This window comes from Pseudorca crassidens, chromosome 3 (assembly GCF_039906515.1).
Source record: "Pseudorca crassidens isolate mPseCra1 chromosome 3, mPseCra1.hap1, whole genome shotgun sequence".
NCBI lineage: Eukaryota > Metazoa > Chordata > Mammalia > Artiodactyla > Delphinidae > Pseudorca > Pseudorca crassidens.
The window spans coordinates 118784878-118804307 of record NC_090298.1 but is presented as its reverse complement, the minus strand read 5'-3'; the positions used below and the strand labels follow the sequence as shown (position 1 = coordinate 118804307).

General features: G+C 37.5%; 1 protein-coding gene across 2 annotated transcripts in view; it reads right to left on the bottom strand.

The window, feature by feature from the left end:
- Nucleotides 1-19430, bottom strand: part of NDFIP1 (Nedd4 family interacting protein 1) — a 50657-nt gene that overhangs the window by 1048 nt on the left and 30179 nt on the right. The window contains exons 3-7 of one of the 2 annotated variants that reach the window (XM_067732114.1): nucleotides 15809-15939; nucleotides 12599-12686; nucleotides 11498-11622; nucleotides 9493-9559; nucleotides 6248-6353 (exon numbers count right to left, since the gene is read on the bottom strand). In XM_067732114.1, the coding sequence (XP_067588215.1) occupies nucleotides 6250-6353; nucleotides 9493-9559; nucleotides 11498-11622; nucleotides 12599-12686; nucleotides 15809-15939 (515 nt within the window). In that variant the 3' untranslated portion in view covers nucleotides 6248-6249. The remainder of the gene's footprint in view (nucleotides 1-6247; nucleotides 6354-9492; nucleotides 9560-11497; nucleotides 11623-12598; nucleotides 12687-15808; nucleotides 15940-19430) is intronic. The other variant, XM_067732113.1, reaches the window with a different exon arrangement.

Genomic DNA, 19430 nt, shown 5'->3' with positions numbered 1-19430 from the left:
GGATATTGAATATTGAAACTCTGGTTAAGTTGTTATTTTGGCTAAAAGAAGGATGTAGTCACAAAAGAAGGCAGGATGTCTGGAGACACAAGAAGTACATTTTTACATAGCTTTAAGATTACTATACACTGACATCATAGTATTCAATAAACGTTACATTTTTGGTTCTTAAAGTTATAAAGGACTGTAGAACTAGAGAGAACTTGAATGCTTTCTTAAAACCCATGAGGTCAGGGGTCTCTCTCTCTCTCTCTCTCTAAACCTCCTAACAAAAGAACAGAATTCAAGTAGCACTTCATCCTACACTTAACCTCAACAGCAATGACTGAAATTTGGGGACAAAGACACAGTAGAATCCAAATGCATAGGTAATTTTCCACACACACTCGAAGCTGTTTACCCTGCCAATTCTGCCAAATCTCACACGAGGAAGATTTCCAATAAGGATGCCAGTGATATCAGTCTATACTTGAAGCAGGGCAAAGTTAGGAAACAACTATAAACTCACAGGTACCACAAGTACTTTTTCCAATCAATTAGAAAAAAAGTGACTGTATTTTGGGGCATGTATCTCGGGGTGGGGGGACTGTATATAGCCCCAATTTTTAAAAAGCAATATACATGACTAAAATAAATACTCTCAAAATGATGTCCATCTATTTTGTTAAATGCAGTTTTCATCTAATACTCTAAGGCACTTTTGTTTTGGCATATAAATTGGTTTGGTTCTCATGGAAATAATGGAAAAAATACAAATAACTCCCTATATTACTGCTAAAAAAAAATACTCTAAAGAGATATATTAACAGCTTAACAAATATTTATGGAGAAACTACACTGTGATACCCTATACCGGAAGAGAGTTGGATGGGCTCATACATAGGCCCCTAGCTCACTTTTCCATCTTTCCAAATTACTGTAAAAGCCACAAGCAGCCCTTCTGTATCTTTTCTAATTAGACTACTGTATATGTCTTTAAAAGGCTGGCAAGATGCAGAAAAGCTACAACACTGGAGGAAATCAACATGTTCTTTTTGAACACTTAATATTTCCCAAACCCCAAATTCACTAACACTGGTGTTTTGATTTGAAGTAAACCAATGATATTGACGTAAGAGCAACTTTTCTTCATGGAGACTTCAGAATGTGCAGGGACAAAGACACAAGAATATAAGGAATCATGAAGGGCAAGTAGAACCAAAAAGAAAATTGGTAGACAGATGTCAAATAGAGATTTTTCAATGAGGCTAGCTAGCTACACTCACTACAAGCCTAAGTAAATTCAGTTTTACCACTTTCCATTAACAGATAAAAACTGATAGAATGATTACTATAAAGTCAAAACACTAGAGTTTTGCAAGAATATGAGATACAGTTCAGATACAGTTCACCTGGCCACTTTCTTTAGTTCATGCTGCTTCCACGGAGGCAAATTAGTTTTAATAGATCCCTCAAAGTCAGAGCCACCCAACAAACATTAAAAATGCATTAAGAGGTCCTACCTACTGTACAGCACAGGGAACACTACTCAATATTCTGTAATAACCTATATGGGAAAAGAATCTGAAAAAGAACAGATGTATGAATATGTATAACTGAATCACTTTGCTGTACACCTGAAACTAACACAACATTGTAAATCAACTATAATATTAAAAAAAAAATCCATTAAGAGGTCCTAGATAGGTTACTAATGGGTGATCTCAATCACCATACAAATTCCAAATGAAAAAGATTGCTAGAGAGGCACTCACTGCTCTCTAAGACCCAGAGGCCTGTTCTGATCAACTTGACTCACAAGCTGTTACAAAAACAGTGATGGAATGCCACGTTTTAGGGACTGTGGCTATCATTACTAAACTTTAGATTAGATCACTTCAGAAACAAAAGGAATCCAACAGCCTACAGATCATTTAATTTCAAGAGGAAGACAACAATTTCTTCTAGGACACTGTGTGATTTTTTTTTTTTTAAGCAAAAATTCCCCTGGAAACATTTTCTACTATCTTGCTACTTTACAACACAGCCAAATAAGTGAAACTAACTTGAGGTGAATTAAAAATAAAGACGTATTAAGAAGGAGGGGGAAGGTTATAGAAAAAAGGAAATGAAAACACTTATCACTACGTGGAAAAAAGTTAAGAAGATATCTGATGCCTCATATGTATAGCTCACCAGGTCACAGCAATCACTATTTAATTATGAAGGGCCCTATCTCATTAATGCCGCGAGGGCTTACAAATTTTCTTCCCTCCTATTTCAGATGTGGTTAAAGTAACAAATTTAAGATCCATTATACTTCACATATACAAGTGCTTTTGCAGTAGTGTTAGATTATCAGTTAACTGTGTTACCACCTTACGGTTACTATAACTAGCTCCTCAATTATCTGGCAGCATCAAAAGAAGTGGTACTCCATAAAAATTTATTTTCCAGTTCATTGGTAAATAAGATAAAGTATGGACATTTTACATTTTTGACCATTTCAGATAAAGACGTTTCTAAAAGGTATCTGTTTCTTTTTAAACAACATAGAAGGAACATTTTGTTTTTCCTGCTTCCTCACAGTCACACACTTCTTGCTGCCACTGTGCCCAGCTCTAGCAGTTCCTTCTGGCTTTTTTTGCTGTGAGGCAGGAACCCAAATTTCCTTTATAAGCTTATAAATAAGTTCTGAAAGGGAACCTGAGAGTTGCCCTATGATAGTAGTACGTGAGCTTTAGTGTTCAACTCTTGTAATATCTACTTTGGCTGGTTAGAAAGAAGGCCTTTTGAGGTCATTTCACGGTGTGTGTGTGTGTGTACTATATTTTGGGCAGCCTAAATAGAAAAGTCACTATTCTTACACTTTTTTCTAGTACAGTGCCAGATCTTAGCACGGGAATTGAGTTATTTTTCTCTATGGCAAAGTTATTTTAGAAATTCCCTACCTGTGGCTTTCTGGCAAAAAGGAAGCCCACAGCTAGCTTTTAACTAGTGATACCTCCAGTAAAGAAAGTAAAAGGTCTTGGTGAAAGAAAAGAAAATCTTCACACCTTACATGATGGTTTTCTAGTACATCTTCAAACTAAATTAAACTAAATTTCCTCTGAACTAGAGAAAGAAAACATTCTACTTTTGGATCTGGATGGACAGTTCTTACCCCTGTCAAATGGACAAAGGAAATTCAGTCCCATGAGATATTACAGCTTTTTGGGTTCCCTCTGGGGATACTGAAAGTTAGTAAGGAAGTTATTAAAATTCTAAATGCTGCTGTAAGTCCCTAAACCCCTAATTTGGAGCTCTGAATCCTCTGGGCATGTCTGGGACAATTTCAAATCAACTAGGATATCAAAGTCAGACAGGAAAGCAAAGAAACCCTACTATGCCCTCCACTGGGGAACTTTATTCATATACCTCTAAGTCTGACAATGCCTAAAGCACTGTAAGGCCTCTGGCTCCAAAATACAGAGAACACCAAGTCTATAATATCCTTTTACCCCTCCAACAGCATTATTACTTAACTAAGGGCTGCCTACTTCAACTCATAACCCTAAAGATGCTTTGTTTTACATTTAGAATATACCCATAAAGCATTTCAGAAGTTTTAGAAAATCAAAACAATAATAACAAATTTTATAAACAAAAAAACCCTCCAAGTCCCTAACAATACAGGAAAACTGAGAAGTTCAGGCTTTCTCTCAACCTGTATTGTCATGTCAACCTGTCATGTATTAGAAGCAAGAATGTATGCATCCTCTAATAAAGCCTGAAATTGCCTTCTAACTGAAGAATGAAGAGAACAGACAGCGTGTGGCCTCATTCCATTTAGAAAGTCAAAGCCATTAGACTAGACCTATAGAATCTGTGAAGGAAGGAAGAAAGGGAGGGAGGGAGGGAGGGCAGGAGGAATCTGTCCCCTCAGGATATGTTGGGCACCAATGGATTAGGGGAAATCTGCAGGTGATTTCAAGCATTCATCCTAAGAAGAACTGTGGCGACCCCAAAGAATTAACTTTTTTTTTTTTTTGCGGTATGTGGGCCTCTCACTGTTGTGGCCTCTCCCGTTGCGGAGCACAGGCTCCGGACGCACAGGCTCAGGGGCCATGGCTCACGGGCCCAGCCGCTCCGCAGCACGTGGGACCTTCCGGACCAGGGCACGAACCCGTGTCCCCTGCATCGGCAGGCGGACTCTCAACCACTGCGCCACCAGGGAAGCCCAAGAATTAACTTTTGAGTCTATGGTAGGTAAGAGTTAAACCTAGGGCTTAGAAGTAACTACAAATTATAATCAGATATGTAGAGGAAGAAAAAAGATGACAATGGTTAACTACAATAAAACCACACAAAATATCTGACAAGCCTCTTAAAGTTAGGATGTCCCAGACACAAACACAGGCACATCACAGGCATTAGGACCTAGGCCAGTGGTGTCAGTGTCCATCTGTGCCCAGACTGTGTAACTGAATTCAAATTCAGGACACACCACTCAGGACATTTTAAACATGCAACAAAACATTCCCTTTCTTTTAAAAAAAAAAAATCATACACACAAGTGGTACTCTTAATGGCTAAAATTCTCTCTCAAATAAAAGTCCACGCTCCTTTGAAGAAACTGACTTTAACCAACAGAACCTAAGTTCTTTCCATGCTTTCTTTAACTTTTATAAGAAATGCCTTATGAATATACTCTACCATGCATGTATCTGAGCTTATCTGTCACTGTAACCTTTGTTACTTATGTAAGAACATTTAATTATACATGTAAAGTGCTTAGTACAGTATCTGATATATCAAAAAGTTGACAAACATTAGTTATTACTATTACGCCATGCTTGAAAAAATTTTTGTTTCATTTAAGTAGTTCTCATCACATTATTCTGTTGCTTAAAAACTTTCAATACCATCTCACCACCTGGCAAATTAAATACGGTACTTTCTTTTCTAGAAGCATATATTCTGAGACCACCACGAATCTTCAAAACTGAGAACTCTACTCTGCATGCTAAGATCACCGCAAATCTTCAAAACTGAGAACTACACTCTTAGCACATGATTACTTACATAAACTATGATAACCCAACAGCAAATACAGAACAAACTGATGTTCACATGGAGTCAGCCTTGTGTTGAGCCAACACATCACTGGGTTTAAAGGGCTGCTCTATGAGTTCAACACTTCCAGCGCAAACGGGCTTAGTGCTCAAGATATTTGAGAACACTTTCTCAGCCTGGCTTTCCAGCCTTAATCCTCAACACTCCCTTATGCTACAATCACACTGCTGTCCCTTAAGCCAGCTCCGTAACTTCTCTGCCTCTATTCCTATTCAATGCTTGGCCTTAGGTGACTCTGAAATGCTTCCCCACCCAACAATTTCCACGATCATTTACACTTCCTACCTATCATTTCAGGTTTATCTCAACTGCTACAACCTTCACAAATCCTTGCTTGAGGCCTTCAACCAGCCTGGTCCCACCTGTCCTCAACAGTCTTAAGTAACAAAGAGTCAACTCCACGAAGGTTAGATCTTGTAACCAGAGGCCTCTCTCTGGTGTACTCTTTCCCAAGATTCCCTAACTCCTCCTTTTTGTAGCTAGTGATGTAAGATGGAGTCAGCCTCTGGGGAAAACCACGGGTGAACCAAAGAGCCTCGGCAAGGCTTAGTCCTCCTGTTCTAGGCAAGGGAAAAGGCCCTTTCCTCCCCTTCCTTTCCTAGGGTTTGACACTACCACCAGAATGGTAACATTAGGATGGGAACCTGAAGAAAAGGGATCAGCAAAGCCTCTCTGACTAACCTGAGAAGACGGAAGCCTTGATGGGCTTGTCAGTGGCCAGGCAAAAGGAGTTCCTAAAGTACTCATGGTCCTGTCAGCTCTGGGGTTTAGGGCCCTGCATAACTGAGCTGAGTAATCAGGTCTGAGAGGCTCCTTCTCGCTACAGTCCTCTGGAACCGGTAAAACTGCAGGCAGCAGTGGCTTTGGGATTCACGATTCAAAGATCTAGGACCCTGAGTCCCAGTCGAGCCTCTTCTGCATTGTCTAAACATGAGATAATGTTTTCTCCTTCGGCAGTTTTTCTAACTTGCCTTTTTTAATAGTTTTTTTCATAGAAACACCCCTTACTAAACTAGAAACTAAAAGACAAGGCTTCCTTACCTTCTCCATATCCCCTACCGCAGGGTGTACACTCTACTCTAAACCTGAATAGTCATCTGCAATGCATCACATGATTACACTGGGACTACAATAAAGTTTTTTTCTTTAATACCTTTAATAAATAAAGAGAACTCTGGTCCTGGGGAGATTTGAGAAAGTTTCTGGCATCTTCCGGACTTTTGCATAATTGATAAATCCTCTGAGAAACAGGAGAAAGCCTAATTTAAAAAAGAGAAGTCAAGAATGAGTTTATAATTCCCATATTAAGTCCACTCCCCAGAAATATCCCTTCTGATACCAATACTTCATCATTTTTCTGCTAAAAACTATCAAAACACAATTGCCTCTAAAATTTCCAAAGGATTTCCACACCAAATTTTCCACTTCTCAATGAGAATACATAATCTCAAGAGCCAAAACAAAGTCTCTTTTGCACATTCAGAATCTAAGTGGTCTAAAAAGGAAACAAAAATAAGATGGGGCCAAACATTTACATTTGGAAGCCTCATTGAGAAGCATTATCAAAACCTACCTTCTCTCCCCTGCCCCGACTCTGGCCTTGCCCCACGGCTCCAGGGATCTTAGTTCCCCAACGAGGGACAGAACCTGCGACCACAGCAGTGAAAGGGTGGAATCCTAACCACTGGACCACCAGGTAATTCCCAAAAGCTACCTTCTGAGTTCCAAAAAAGTATTCCAAGATAATATACTCTTTTTAGAGAGGTTATAAACTGTTTTTCTCAAAAAAAAAATTCCATCCTTTCTTGCTGTGGGCTTCTTTTTTTCCAAAGACAGTACATAATGTTGTCCACTAGATGTCAGGCTCCCCTTACCTTTACAGCAATTCTCATATTCTCAACTGTATTTCTCTACTCTTAATTTAGGAGTCAGCGGGGAAGGTGACGAGCCCCCTCCAATGGTAGCTCACATACTCCCGGCCCTCCTCCTCCAGAGATGGTCCCTGAGTCTTAGACACATTTTTTTTAAACACCTTTATGGAGATATAATTTACACACCATAAAGTTTACCCATTTAATGTGTACGATTCACTGGCTTTTAGTCAGTTAAAACTATAATCCAATTTTAGAACTCTGTCGCCCCTAAAAATATCCTGTACCCACTAAGGAGCCATTCCCCATTTCCTACCCTCCTCCCATCTCCCCAGCTCTAAGCAATCATTTTCTTTTGGATACATTTTAAAATATACTCAAGGAGTAGAAGACTCTTTGTACTCAAATAGAAATGATTTTTGGCAGTAACCAAGAATCATCAGCACTGAGCACAACATCATCCTTTTGGCACCAAAATCAACAAGCCAGCTCCAGTCAAAGGATGGGTGCCATGTGGGAATGAATATAGGTCAGTTTTGCTAGACATTTCAATTTTGAAAGGTTAAAAAATGCAGGTATTTTATATGAAAATTCTTGATTTTCATGCGAAGACAACTAATAATAATAAAAAAAAAACTTCTTGGGGCTTCCCTGGTGGCACAGTGGTTGAGAGTCCGCCTGCCGATGCAGGGGACACGGGTTCGTGCCCCAGTCCAGGAAGATCCCACATGCCGCGGAGCGGCTAGGCCCGTGAGCCATGGCCCCTGAGCCTGCACGTCCAGAGCCTGTGCTCTGCAACGGGAGAGGCCGCAACAGTGAGAGGCCCGCGTACCGCAAAAACAACAACAAAAAACTTCTGAAAATAACTGTGGAACATACAAACCACAACTGCAGGCTAGCTATAGCTTATGAGCTGCCAGCTTGAGAACTTTGTACAGACCTGTTCTCTGCAGGAAAAAAAGAAAAAAAAAAAAAGTTCTCTCTGCAAGGGGTTCCAAAAATGACCCAAACACTGGATCCAAATACACTAAGTACATCCAAAGTCTCACTACTTTTTGCTTATCAGTAAGCAGTAAGATAGCAAGAATGATGAATTACAAAGTACTATAAATTCATCTCCCATGAAACTTTAATATATGAAGGAAATCAGCCCATTAAATTTCTTTAAATTATCAACGCTGTCAACAATCAACCTAAAATTATGCTTAATGACTCTTCTTTGGTCTATTCAGGATTTGCTTGGACTTTAGGCGGCTTGGGGGAAGATGAGGAGTCAGACTTTCTCTTAAAGGTACAGTTTAGAGAATAAGCAAGTCAAGGAACTACTCCTCTAAAGTAACTCTCCTGTAGGTCACTTTTAAAAAAAGTTTCTCAGTAATCAAGGGAAGGGGTAAAAATCACTCTCTCTCTTTCCTTGGAATGCCAATGACCAATAGTAGAGCAGATGATGCTACTGGGGAGGTGGGGGATGGCATCATGGATGACTTGTATTTTCTAAGTAAAATTTAGGGTCAGCAATACATGGCTCTATTACCCTGGGTAAAACAGGTAGGTCCTGAATATATTAAGCACCTGTCAGGCATGGGTTCTACACTGTGCTAGCCAGACCCATTAGCAGCCCTGGAACAAAGGATCCTAATCAAGGAGACAACAAAAAGGCCTGAAACAGGAGAAATGTTAGGATAGGAGAAAATGATGTCACAGAAGCAGAGTGAGGCAATTATACCATCTTTAGCAGCTACAGGATGTCTCTGCTATTGTAGAAATGACAGCAGTGATGATGGTCTGTTACTGTATCATATGTATTTTCTCTACAATGAGGAAACCAACAGTATTCACCACACTGCTCATTTCTTTGCTTTAAGATATCTTGGAAGAAAAGATTTTAAAATAAAAATTTAGAGTAATAAGTATAATCTGAAGACCAACAACCTGAAATGGCTGGTATATTTTTTTTTTTAAATTCCTCCCTCTCATCACAAAATAATTCTTATTCGCAACAACAGCAAACTAAAGAATTCTGGAACCCCAATTCTTACTAGACATAACTTCTGGTGGTTCTTCCAGAAGTTATGTCTAGTAAGGTTATACATTTTCTGTTTTCTACCGATAGATCCAACTGAATATAGGCCACATAGACTCATGAGTAGTTCAGCTGGTTACAATATACCTATAAGCAATTTGGGGTTGAGCTTGTGAATGCTTTGCGGCAATAACTCACAAGGGGAAAACAGATCTATGGACTATAAAGTTATCTTATCAGTGTGCCCCTCTGGCTACACAGGAAATGTGAGAAGTGTATATGGATGGGTTAAGAGAAATTTATCACCACCAAGAGACGTTCTATGAACATTTATATTACTCTGATGGTGACAAGAGCCTAATCCTTGAAATATTTTAAAAATTATACTTACTATTGCTAATATATTACTGTATAGTAAGTGAGATGAGGGCTTAACAAAAGTAATTTTACTTCTAAAATTTAACATAATCTTTCCTCTCCTTTGTCTTTGTTAAGAGCACTTACCTAAAACCAGGAACACCCACCAGAGCCAGTACTGACCATCAAAATATCCAGGGAAGTAAGTGGAAAACTGAAAAATAAAGCAAAATACTTCAGAGCACCTCAGCAGATATAATTTCACATTTTAGCTTAAGAGTTTACAAAACACAAGATTTTATCTTGTATACTAATGCTATTCATTTAGTTCTTACAAAAATTTCTAAGAAGTTAGTGGAAGTATTTTATACAGTACAGATCTGAAATGATTATGATATACGCAAACATATTTTCTTTCATGGAAAAGCAATCTTGAAATATGATAGCTTTCGGCTTTACATACGCCTTGTTTTGAAAGTGCTCAAATCTGCTTGTTTTTAAAAAAAAATTTTTTTTTTTTTGCCCACGTTATTTTCCCTTGTAGAAATATGTCTTGATGATAACTTTCATTTTGCTTACCCAGTGCCAAACCCAACTATCTGACCTCTTTTCTAATGATCCCTGATTTTGTTCCTATGCCTCCAGCCATGTCTTGACCTTGGAAAACTTTTGTCACATACATCATGATGATCACATTCCTTTGCCAGGGACTAGCACATAATGTTATTCTGGCCAATGGAACTGAGGGCTGCTGAGACGGTTTCCTAGCTCTTAAGAAGAAAAGGAGGAGAAGAAATAGTTCCCTTTCTTCTGTTGAACACTGTTGTGTTTCTGACGTGATGCGTGAAACTGCCTTGGCCATCTTAACCCTGAGGGTGGAGCAGCTATACTAACATGTTGAGCAGACCGTCAGCTGTCCTCGATGATGTCAGTGAAACATTTAACTAACCTCCATGTCAGGACTTATTTTCACTGGAAATAAAGTTTCCCCATTGTTTTCTAAGCCATTTTGAGCTAGGTTTTCTGTTACTCAAAAAGCCATCCTAACTAATACAAGCTGATTCATTCAATTCAGTTAAAAGTTTAGTAAAAATAAAAAGATTGGTAACTAATTTGATCTTGTTTCTATTGGAGGCTTTACACAGTATGGACTTTAGCACAGTTTGAGCATTAAATACAGTATTTTATTTCTTAATAAAATAACAAGGTTTATAGAGAAAGAATGAAAAACCTCTTTAGGGCTTGATTTCTTAACTTAAAGTCCATGTTTTAGGTGAGTACACATTAGCCATCTAGGAGAAAAGCATGTAACTTTTATCAGATTCTCTAAGGAACCTGGAATTCTAAAAACGTTAACAATTCCTTTAGAATAAATAACTTTGAAAAACTCCAATGCTCAGTCAACACTCATTAATTAGTTAATGTCAATTTATGATAAACACATTGGTTTTATATATAAAGTTAACCATGGCAGTAAACCTATCCGAAATCAGAGGACACTTTAAGAGACTAGGTATTTTACAACTTTAAATTAACTTCATGCAATTCTAACTAACTGGTAACTCCTACATCACTGAAGATCTCTCTCTAATTTACCTTAGAGATAAGGGCCCCTAATGGAGTAGGGCTTGTTAAACAGTTAAACAGTTTTGGCTCTCCAAACATTATGGCATAACCAATGATGCTACTGATAACCAATCCTGGAAGGAAGGATAGGAGGGAGGAAGGAGGGAGAAAAGAAGAGAGGGAAGGAGAGAAGAAAGACTAAAACTTCAGTAGCATTAATGAGAGGAATGTCTGCTTTTGATGAGATACCAGAGAGGTGACAGAGTCTTTCTTTTATTATAAAAACAACTAATTTCAGAACAAATACATGTATTATCACATTACAAACATTAAAAACAGAGAAAGCAGCTGGTGAACAAGGATAGATGGATGCCCTTGGACCACCAATATTCACTAGATTTGACTACAAAACTTGGGTGCATGAACCAACGGCAACTGATCTAGGTTCAATTTCATGAAACCAGAACAAAGACAAATCAAAAATCATTTTTAAGTGATTCCAAAAAGCAGATAAAAAAAATCAAATATTCAAAATTATTCTACTTATTGCTTCTCTACAGACTATCATTACTGTTGCACAACTTACCCTGACAATCAGGATCCACTTAATTAGAGAGAGACCAAATCCTGAAATGGCCCCATACCTTCCTGCAGCTGAAGTGGTCAGGCAAAAAGACAGGAAAAACCCAATCCAGTTAAAGAGGAATGCCACTGTAAAAGCCAAGAGAAAAAAAGAGGTCAGACATGTCCTGTTACCCAAGGAGCAAGAGTGCCCTAAGGGTGCCCTCTGTACTTGCTTCTGCTTAAATGGCTTAGCCCACCCTCCAAAACCCTTATCCCACTTCCCCAAAACATCCATCCTCTGTCTTCCTCCCAAAAGCAAACAAGAAAACACAGTCTCTGGATATCAGGTGTTATATTATTACATCTACTGCTATATACGCTTTCAAAAATGCCTTAATATCACCACACTGAATACTTATGACTTGTGCCCTTTACTGTATGTGTTACACCTGAGTAAATAAACATTATTTGAACATTAAATTAGTGCCCGCCAATAATCTGATTCAAGTCTTTCACCTCCTGCTTCTATGAATTTTGACAGCTTATGTAACACGTCACCTCTAAAAGCACTGCATTTGCTTCATATCTTTTTAATACAGTAAATTAAAGAAATTGTTGCTCACTTCCAAGTCAGGCATATGGAAACCTAAATGCAAAATAACATCAAGGGGGAAAAATCGGGCTGACTTTGACGTATTAGAAAATAGAAGCTTGTAAAATAAAATTCATCGAAGGCATTTAATTCCTATTCCACAGTCAGGAATGAGTAGGAGGAATGCTAAGGGGCCTTGAAGATTGCAAAACTGAAGCTTATTAGATCATGTAAAAATGAAGCATCCCCCAAAACTGCTTTAATTACATTTTGCATAGGTATTCACAGAAATAAAAGACAAAGAGAAAGGATATTAAAAGTGTACTAAGCTCTGAACATCTCAGGAAAAGGCATCAAATATAATGTAATATATTAAATAAAATGTATTAAAATAAATATAATGTATTAAATATATGTAATAAATATAATGTATTAACTCAACTAGTTCTTTTAATTCAGTCATATTCACTCATAATCCAAAGCACTCTGGTTTGTGGGAAGTGGCTCTGCTGTGTGTGTGTATATACTTACTGAAAAAAGTTAACATGAAAATCCCATCGTTTCCTATCCTCATCTGGTCAGGATCATCAAAATCATCCCGACCCACAAAATCCTCATCCTAAATGAAAAGAAAAGGTAAATTCACAATAAATTATTTCAAGGCAAAGGAAAGACATCAAGAAAAACAGAGAAAGGGACGAAAGTGAGTTCCAATGAGAAAATATACTGCTTCGGCTCAATTCAAAACTAGGAGCATTAAGGCTTTAACTATATGTTAAAATTTTCATTTGTCTTATAAGTAAAAGATATAATTTTTCTCAGTGAAAGGAATTTTTCACTTTATAACCCAAGTTCTTTAACAATACACTTCAAAAATTATGAAGTTCACAAAGAACTGTTCACTCTTCCTTTTATATATATATACATATAAAGAAAAGAAATATATACATAAAGAAAAGAAAAAGGAATTTTTCTTACACATTTGGCTTAAATTCTAGAATATCAGCAATCCAGGGCCTGTTTAGCCCAGAATATTCGTAATCCTGGGCCTATTAAGAAGATACCATTGACTAGCTCAAGTGCTTTATGAGACTGACTTGGGGTGGGGTGGGGTGGAGCGGTGGAAGAAGATAGTGTAATCATACGTGAAGAGTCTAACAGCGCTGCCCACTGCTCCATAACCATTTATTTATATTGGTACATAGGTCTGAAACAACCTCACTTCCAATCTTGTCGGCAGATAGGATCCTTTCCATCCTAACCTGAAAACACAGTGTTGCAAGTCTAGAAGGAAGATGATCTTGACCAACAATGACACCAACATACGCAACTTACCTTTTCAACTAATTGTAGATAAGTGTTGAGATATTGAAAAATAAATGAATATACGCTTAAAAGTAAAAGTGGTAGACTTGTACACAGTACAATGAGGGTTCCTCAAATGAAAAAAAAAAAAAAAAACTTGAGGGAGAACCAAAACTTGCCCTACACAGAAAAAGGACTGGGAAATCCATAACAAGCTGCCAACTGGCTCCCCTGGGGGATGGGAACTGAAGAAGTGGCAGGGGCAGCTTTCATCTAATTTAACACCTTTCCTCTATTGTTTGAAATTTATATTAGAATGTATTCGTTTTATCTTTTTAAAAATACGAAATAGCTAGTATTATGAATGCATACTAGTAGGATAAATAGGCTTTGCCAAATTAGAAAGTAATTCTGTTTTTTGCATAACTACTCAAAGATGTACTACAAAAATACATGAAGTAATGCCTAATCATATTACAAATGCCTTCTAGCTGTTCTTTCTGTCCTTGGTATCTCTACTACCAGGATTCCTCCTACAAACTGTTGCCAGGTTAATGTTTCTAAAACACCATACTTGTCTTATCATACTCATGCTTAAAAACTCTGAAAGATTCTGTGTGACCTACGTGTAAGTCTAAATGCCTCAGCCTAGCATTCAGAAGATTCTACAACCTACAGTTCTGGTCACGAACTCTTTGCTCAAGCAAAACCAATTACTACAACCACAGAACCTGCCCTGCACCTGGCTGATTCACATCTGCTTTCTGAGCTTTTCCTTCTGGAATGTTCTTATCCATCAAAAATCGGGGCCCACTTCAAATCCCATCTTCCCCGTGATCACAAAGTTAAAGTCACAGTTCTTAACGCTCACTGCTCTTGTGCTGTTCCTTAGATATAGGTCTTCGTGGGCCTTTTCCCCAGCTGCATTTTAAGCTCTTGTATGGCAGGAGCATTGCTTTATACAAAGCCTTCCACCTATCCACTGCAAAATACATAGCACATTATATAAAAAAGTGTTCTATATGTGTTGGCTGAATAAAAGAGCCCCTTAAGAAGTTCTTAAATGTGTACAAAAGCATTCTAAAGAGTTCTGTGATTAATCAGAGCTAATCTCCTGGTCTATTTCATGGGACAGTTACCATAATCCAAGAGGTCTGGAGAGTACATACAAGGACTTTGGAGTCTAGAATATCTGGGTTTGACTCACCTATGCTACTTATTAGCTATATGACTTTGGGCAAATTATTTAATCTCTCTGGGCCTCAATTTTTGCATTTGTAAAATAGGGATAATATAATCTCTACCTTGCAAAGTTATTGTGAAGACTGGAAACAACATACAAAATACATGTAAGCATCAAGCACTGTACCAACCACGTTGTTTGCTTCCAATACATGGTAACTATATTAAGACTGTTTTGTCTTTAGAGAGTGAGCTGCATGAGGGGTCTTAGTTTCTCCCTAGCACCTACAAGAAGTGAATGCATTTCACCAGGTAGAATCAGCCTAGACTAGGCTTGTAAACTATTACTTCTGCCCAGCAGTGGTTTTATGAATTTCACCCCTCATAGTATAAATATGATCTGCGAACAGTCTACTATCCTAAGGCCCGAACTTCTGGGGCTTGTGTCATTGCACTGCCCAGACCGAATTTCTGTTCTTGTTCTTATCTTTTACTCTAGTTTCCTGTCAGGCCTAGGGTCTGGAGCCTTGATTGCCCCACATTTATGGGGACTGGATCCTGCTTTCCTTTCTCTCAATATCTCACCCAAGGCCCCACCTGCATCAGCTTCAACCTGAATGAATATTTATGAAAACACAACTGTATCACTTATAGGCCTGACATCACGAACCAAGAGTGTCCAAAATTCTCCATGGGCTTTCATCACACCCCACCCCCACTCCCATGAATTAACATCAGGCCAGATGGGATCTGAATTCACTGTGCCTCCACAGATGGCATGATCTGGACCGCTGGTGGCATGGGGTTCATCTAGATGATTGTTAGAGCCCTTCTGAGTTTAATTCTATGAAGTTCCACTTATTTATTCTCTCCATAGACTCCCTAGCAGCTATCTACCTAACACCAAAATATTCAGTGTGCAGAATCAAGGCAAAGTTGGTGTATTTCCTAAATCAGCCCCTGCTCCAAGATCTTTCAGCCATGCCAGGAGACTTGAGAAAGTGATGGCAGTAGGAGAGATATAGGGAAAATGAGCTGGCTTGACTAGTGATTTTTCTGCTCATTTGTATCTTTTACCTCATCGTTTTCAGGAAAAGATAAGAGTTTATTATCCCAAAAGAAAATGTATCTGCTTTTAAACACTAGCTGTACTTTTACTAATCAATTTAATCATAAGTAATATCACAAAGTGGATAATGCAAAGAACTTAATTCCCATAAACCAGCACCAAGTAACATGGTAAGTTGGACTTACTCTTCCAGGAACCAAAGGGATAGTAGCTTCAGCTTTGGTTCTCTCAGCTTCATCATAACTGGGCAGTGTGGTAGCCACATTGTAAGATGGGGGCTTTGGAAACCCAGACTCATCTTTGTAGTCAAAATATGCTGCAGAATAAAAAGGAAGTCATAATAATCTGAAGATTAGTTGAAATGAGGAAAAAGAGGATTTCTGCTAACTCTGGCAAACAAAAACCAGCCATTCCTCTAACAGTACATACAGAATAATTGAATCAAAAGGTGTTTAAAGATGAACATAAGACTGGGAATGATTTTTAAATGTATCCACTTTTCAATTATCTAAATTCCACATTCACTTTGCCCTCCCAAGTGCTTCTGAACACTTTTTTTTTGGCTGTTTATGTGGTGTGTTCACAAAAGGCATGTAATATTAATAATGGAATAAGGTAAAATTAAACTAAAAATAATTCACCTGTGTGTTTGGAAATCTGTACCATGGTGTCCTCCCATTTATAAACATGAAATAAACTTGAAAAAAAGTTAAAAGTCATTTCTCACAGATTTTGGCCCTTTTGATTCTTTCACATTATTTTTGCCATGTATTGTTTTGTGACATGCCTAAGGTAATTAGGTAATTACAGGTTCAGTTACAGAACCATTATTTATTTGTGTGAAATCTTGCATTCCTTCTTTCTAATACTGCATCTTCATTTTCACTGACTTCTATTACAAAAGATTCAATATGTATTATTAGAAAAGTTCTATTTACAAATGGATTAAATTTCTATACAATTTTTGAAAACACTTAAGAATTCTGAAAAAATTCCTATACTTCATCAAGATTAACATTTTTCTTTTCTTTTTTCTCTTTGGTTAATTATAACTAACTTCCAATTTTACTGTAGTATATTACTGAAATTATCAATCAATAGAATTCACCTCATTAACAGAAAAAAGGAGAAAAATTCTGTCTTCACATGGGCAGAAAAAGCATTGATAACATACCTATTAATAACAAAAAAACTTAGCAAATTAGGAATACTGTAAAAGAAAACTATGATTCCTTAACCTTCTCACAAATCTCTATGAAAAATCTAGAGTAAATATCATAATTAATGGTAAATTATTAAAAGCTTTCTCCCCTAAGATTAGAGAATCAGACAAAAATGGCCCACCATTCCCACTTCTAATCAAACATTATCTTAGAGGTACTACTAGTTGATACAATATGGAAAGAAAAGAAAATGTAAGACATAAGGATTGGAAAAGAAGAAATCTATCCTTAACCATGGATGACATAGTTACATATGTAGAAAATCCAAGAGTATCTACAAACTATTAGAATTAATATATGAATTTAGGAAAGTCTCTGAACATATAGTTAATATAAACCATCAACTGTATTTTCATATGCCAGCAACAAAGAGAAAATAAAATTATACACGGACCTTTTATAACAGCACCAAAATACACCAATACCTAGGAATAAATCTAATTATCTCTATATTGAAACTCACAAAATATTATTGAGAGAAATTAAAGAAGATCTTAATAAATGGGAGGGATTTAACATAGACTGGAAGATGCAACATTATAAAGATGTTAATTGATACACAGATTCAATGCCATCCCAACTAAACTTCCAGCAGAATTTTTGTTTGTTTCATCTGTTTTATGGAAATTGGCAAACTGATTCTGAAATGTAAATAAAAATACAAAAAGCCAAGAAGTATCAAGGAAATCTTGACGAACACAAAGGCTAAAGGACCTGATTACCAGATATCAAGATTATAAAGTTCTGGAATTAAGAAAGTTAAGCACAGGCACAAAGATGAATAAATAGACCTAAGGATAGAATATTTAGTCCAGAAAACAGGCGCGTGCGTGCGCGCGCGCGCACACACACACACACACACACACTCACTTGATTTATGACAAAGGTGACATTACAGCAGTGGAAGAAGAATGAATGGTCTTTTCAATAAATGGTGTGGGACCAAATGGATATCCATATGGAAGAACAACCTTGACCACTACCTCACACTACACAGAAAAAACAATTCCAGATGGAACGCCCATCTATCTAAATGGGAAAAATAAAATATCAAAGGTTTTAGACGAAAATTAGGAAAATGTGTTACTGAAACTAAAGCTGCCACCTAATCCAATTCAAGAAATTTGTTTTTCTCTATGTCAAAATAACTATTTTACATACATTACACATACACATACATATACACATGCATGTATGTGTATATAAAACACTGTATATATAATTTCCTTAAAAATTTCTTTTTACTTTTAATTTAAAAGTTAATTTACAAATTGAAGGGTACAATCTGCATTCGCCCACAGCCACAGTAATTCTGAATACATGAACAAAACTGATACCTACTACCTTAAGGAAAACTTTTTTTTTGGCTGCGCCACGCAGCTTGCGTGATCTTGGGTTCCCCGACCGGGGAAGGAGCCCAGGCCGCAACAGTGAAAGCCCGGAATCCTAACTACTAGGCCACCAGGGAACTGCCCTTACTACCTTAAGTTGAGGGAAATCAAGAACATTTTTATTTCCTTATTTCAACAGAGTTTTAAAAAATGGGATCCATCAATATAGACACCTCACATAATTTTAAGTTTCCATGAAAAGTTTAACGACAATCTTTTCCATTTTATTTAATACATTCAAAACAAACAAAAATCCAATATTTGTTAGACTGTCCAAATTTATACACCACAAATTAAAACAGGTAAAGTGAGTATACAAAATAGTGACTTGTGCCTTTTATCCCCCTGCCAACATGTGTGCACCACTCTTATTTCTAACCATCAGCCATGTACTTGCCACTCTGCCACAATTGTTTCAGAGAATATGGAAGAGGTTCCATCAAAACTGGTCAATTTTCAGTAATTAAAGTAGAACTGGTTATCATAAAGATCTAATTACCAAAAGTCCTGAACTACTGCAATTTTCTTTCTTCTCCCCCACCCCTTCTAAACATGCGTGTGCAAATTATAAAGATAATCTGGTATAAGATGGGAAGATGAAAGGTTAATTAAGGATGGTTTTAAACTATGAGAAACAAAATGAAAGAGTTGGGAGACTTCTAGTTTTTTTATTAAGAATTTATTAGCATAAAAGAAATCTAACATACTATATTCCAGGTCACAGGTACTAGAATCAAAAAGCAAAACAGGGGGCTTCCCTGGTGGCGCAGTGGTTGAGAATCTGCCTGCTAATGCAGGGGACACGGGTTCGAGCCCTGGTCTGGGAGGATCCCACATGCCGCAGAGCAACTAGGCCCGTGAGCCACAACTACTGAGCCTGCGCCGTCTGGAGCCTGTGCTCCGCAACAAGAGAGGCCGCGATAGTGAGAGGCCCGCGCACCGCGATGAAGAGTGGCCCCCGCTCGCCACAACTAGAGAAAGCCCTCACACAGAAATGAAGACCCAACACAGCAAAAATAAATAAATTAATTAATAAATTCCTACCCCCAACATCTAAAAAAAAAAAAATGATTAAAACAACAGGATTTGGTTTAAAAAAAAAAAGGCAAAACAACTAATGAGCAAACTACAAAAAGAACAGCAACAGAAAAAACAGGTGATCACCTGGTTCCTGAATTCTACCTCCTTTATAT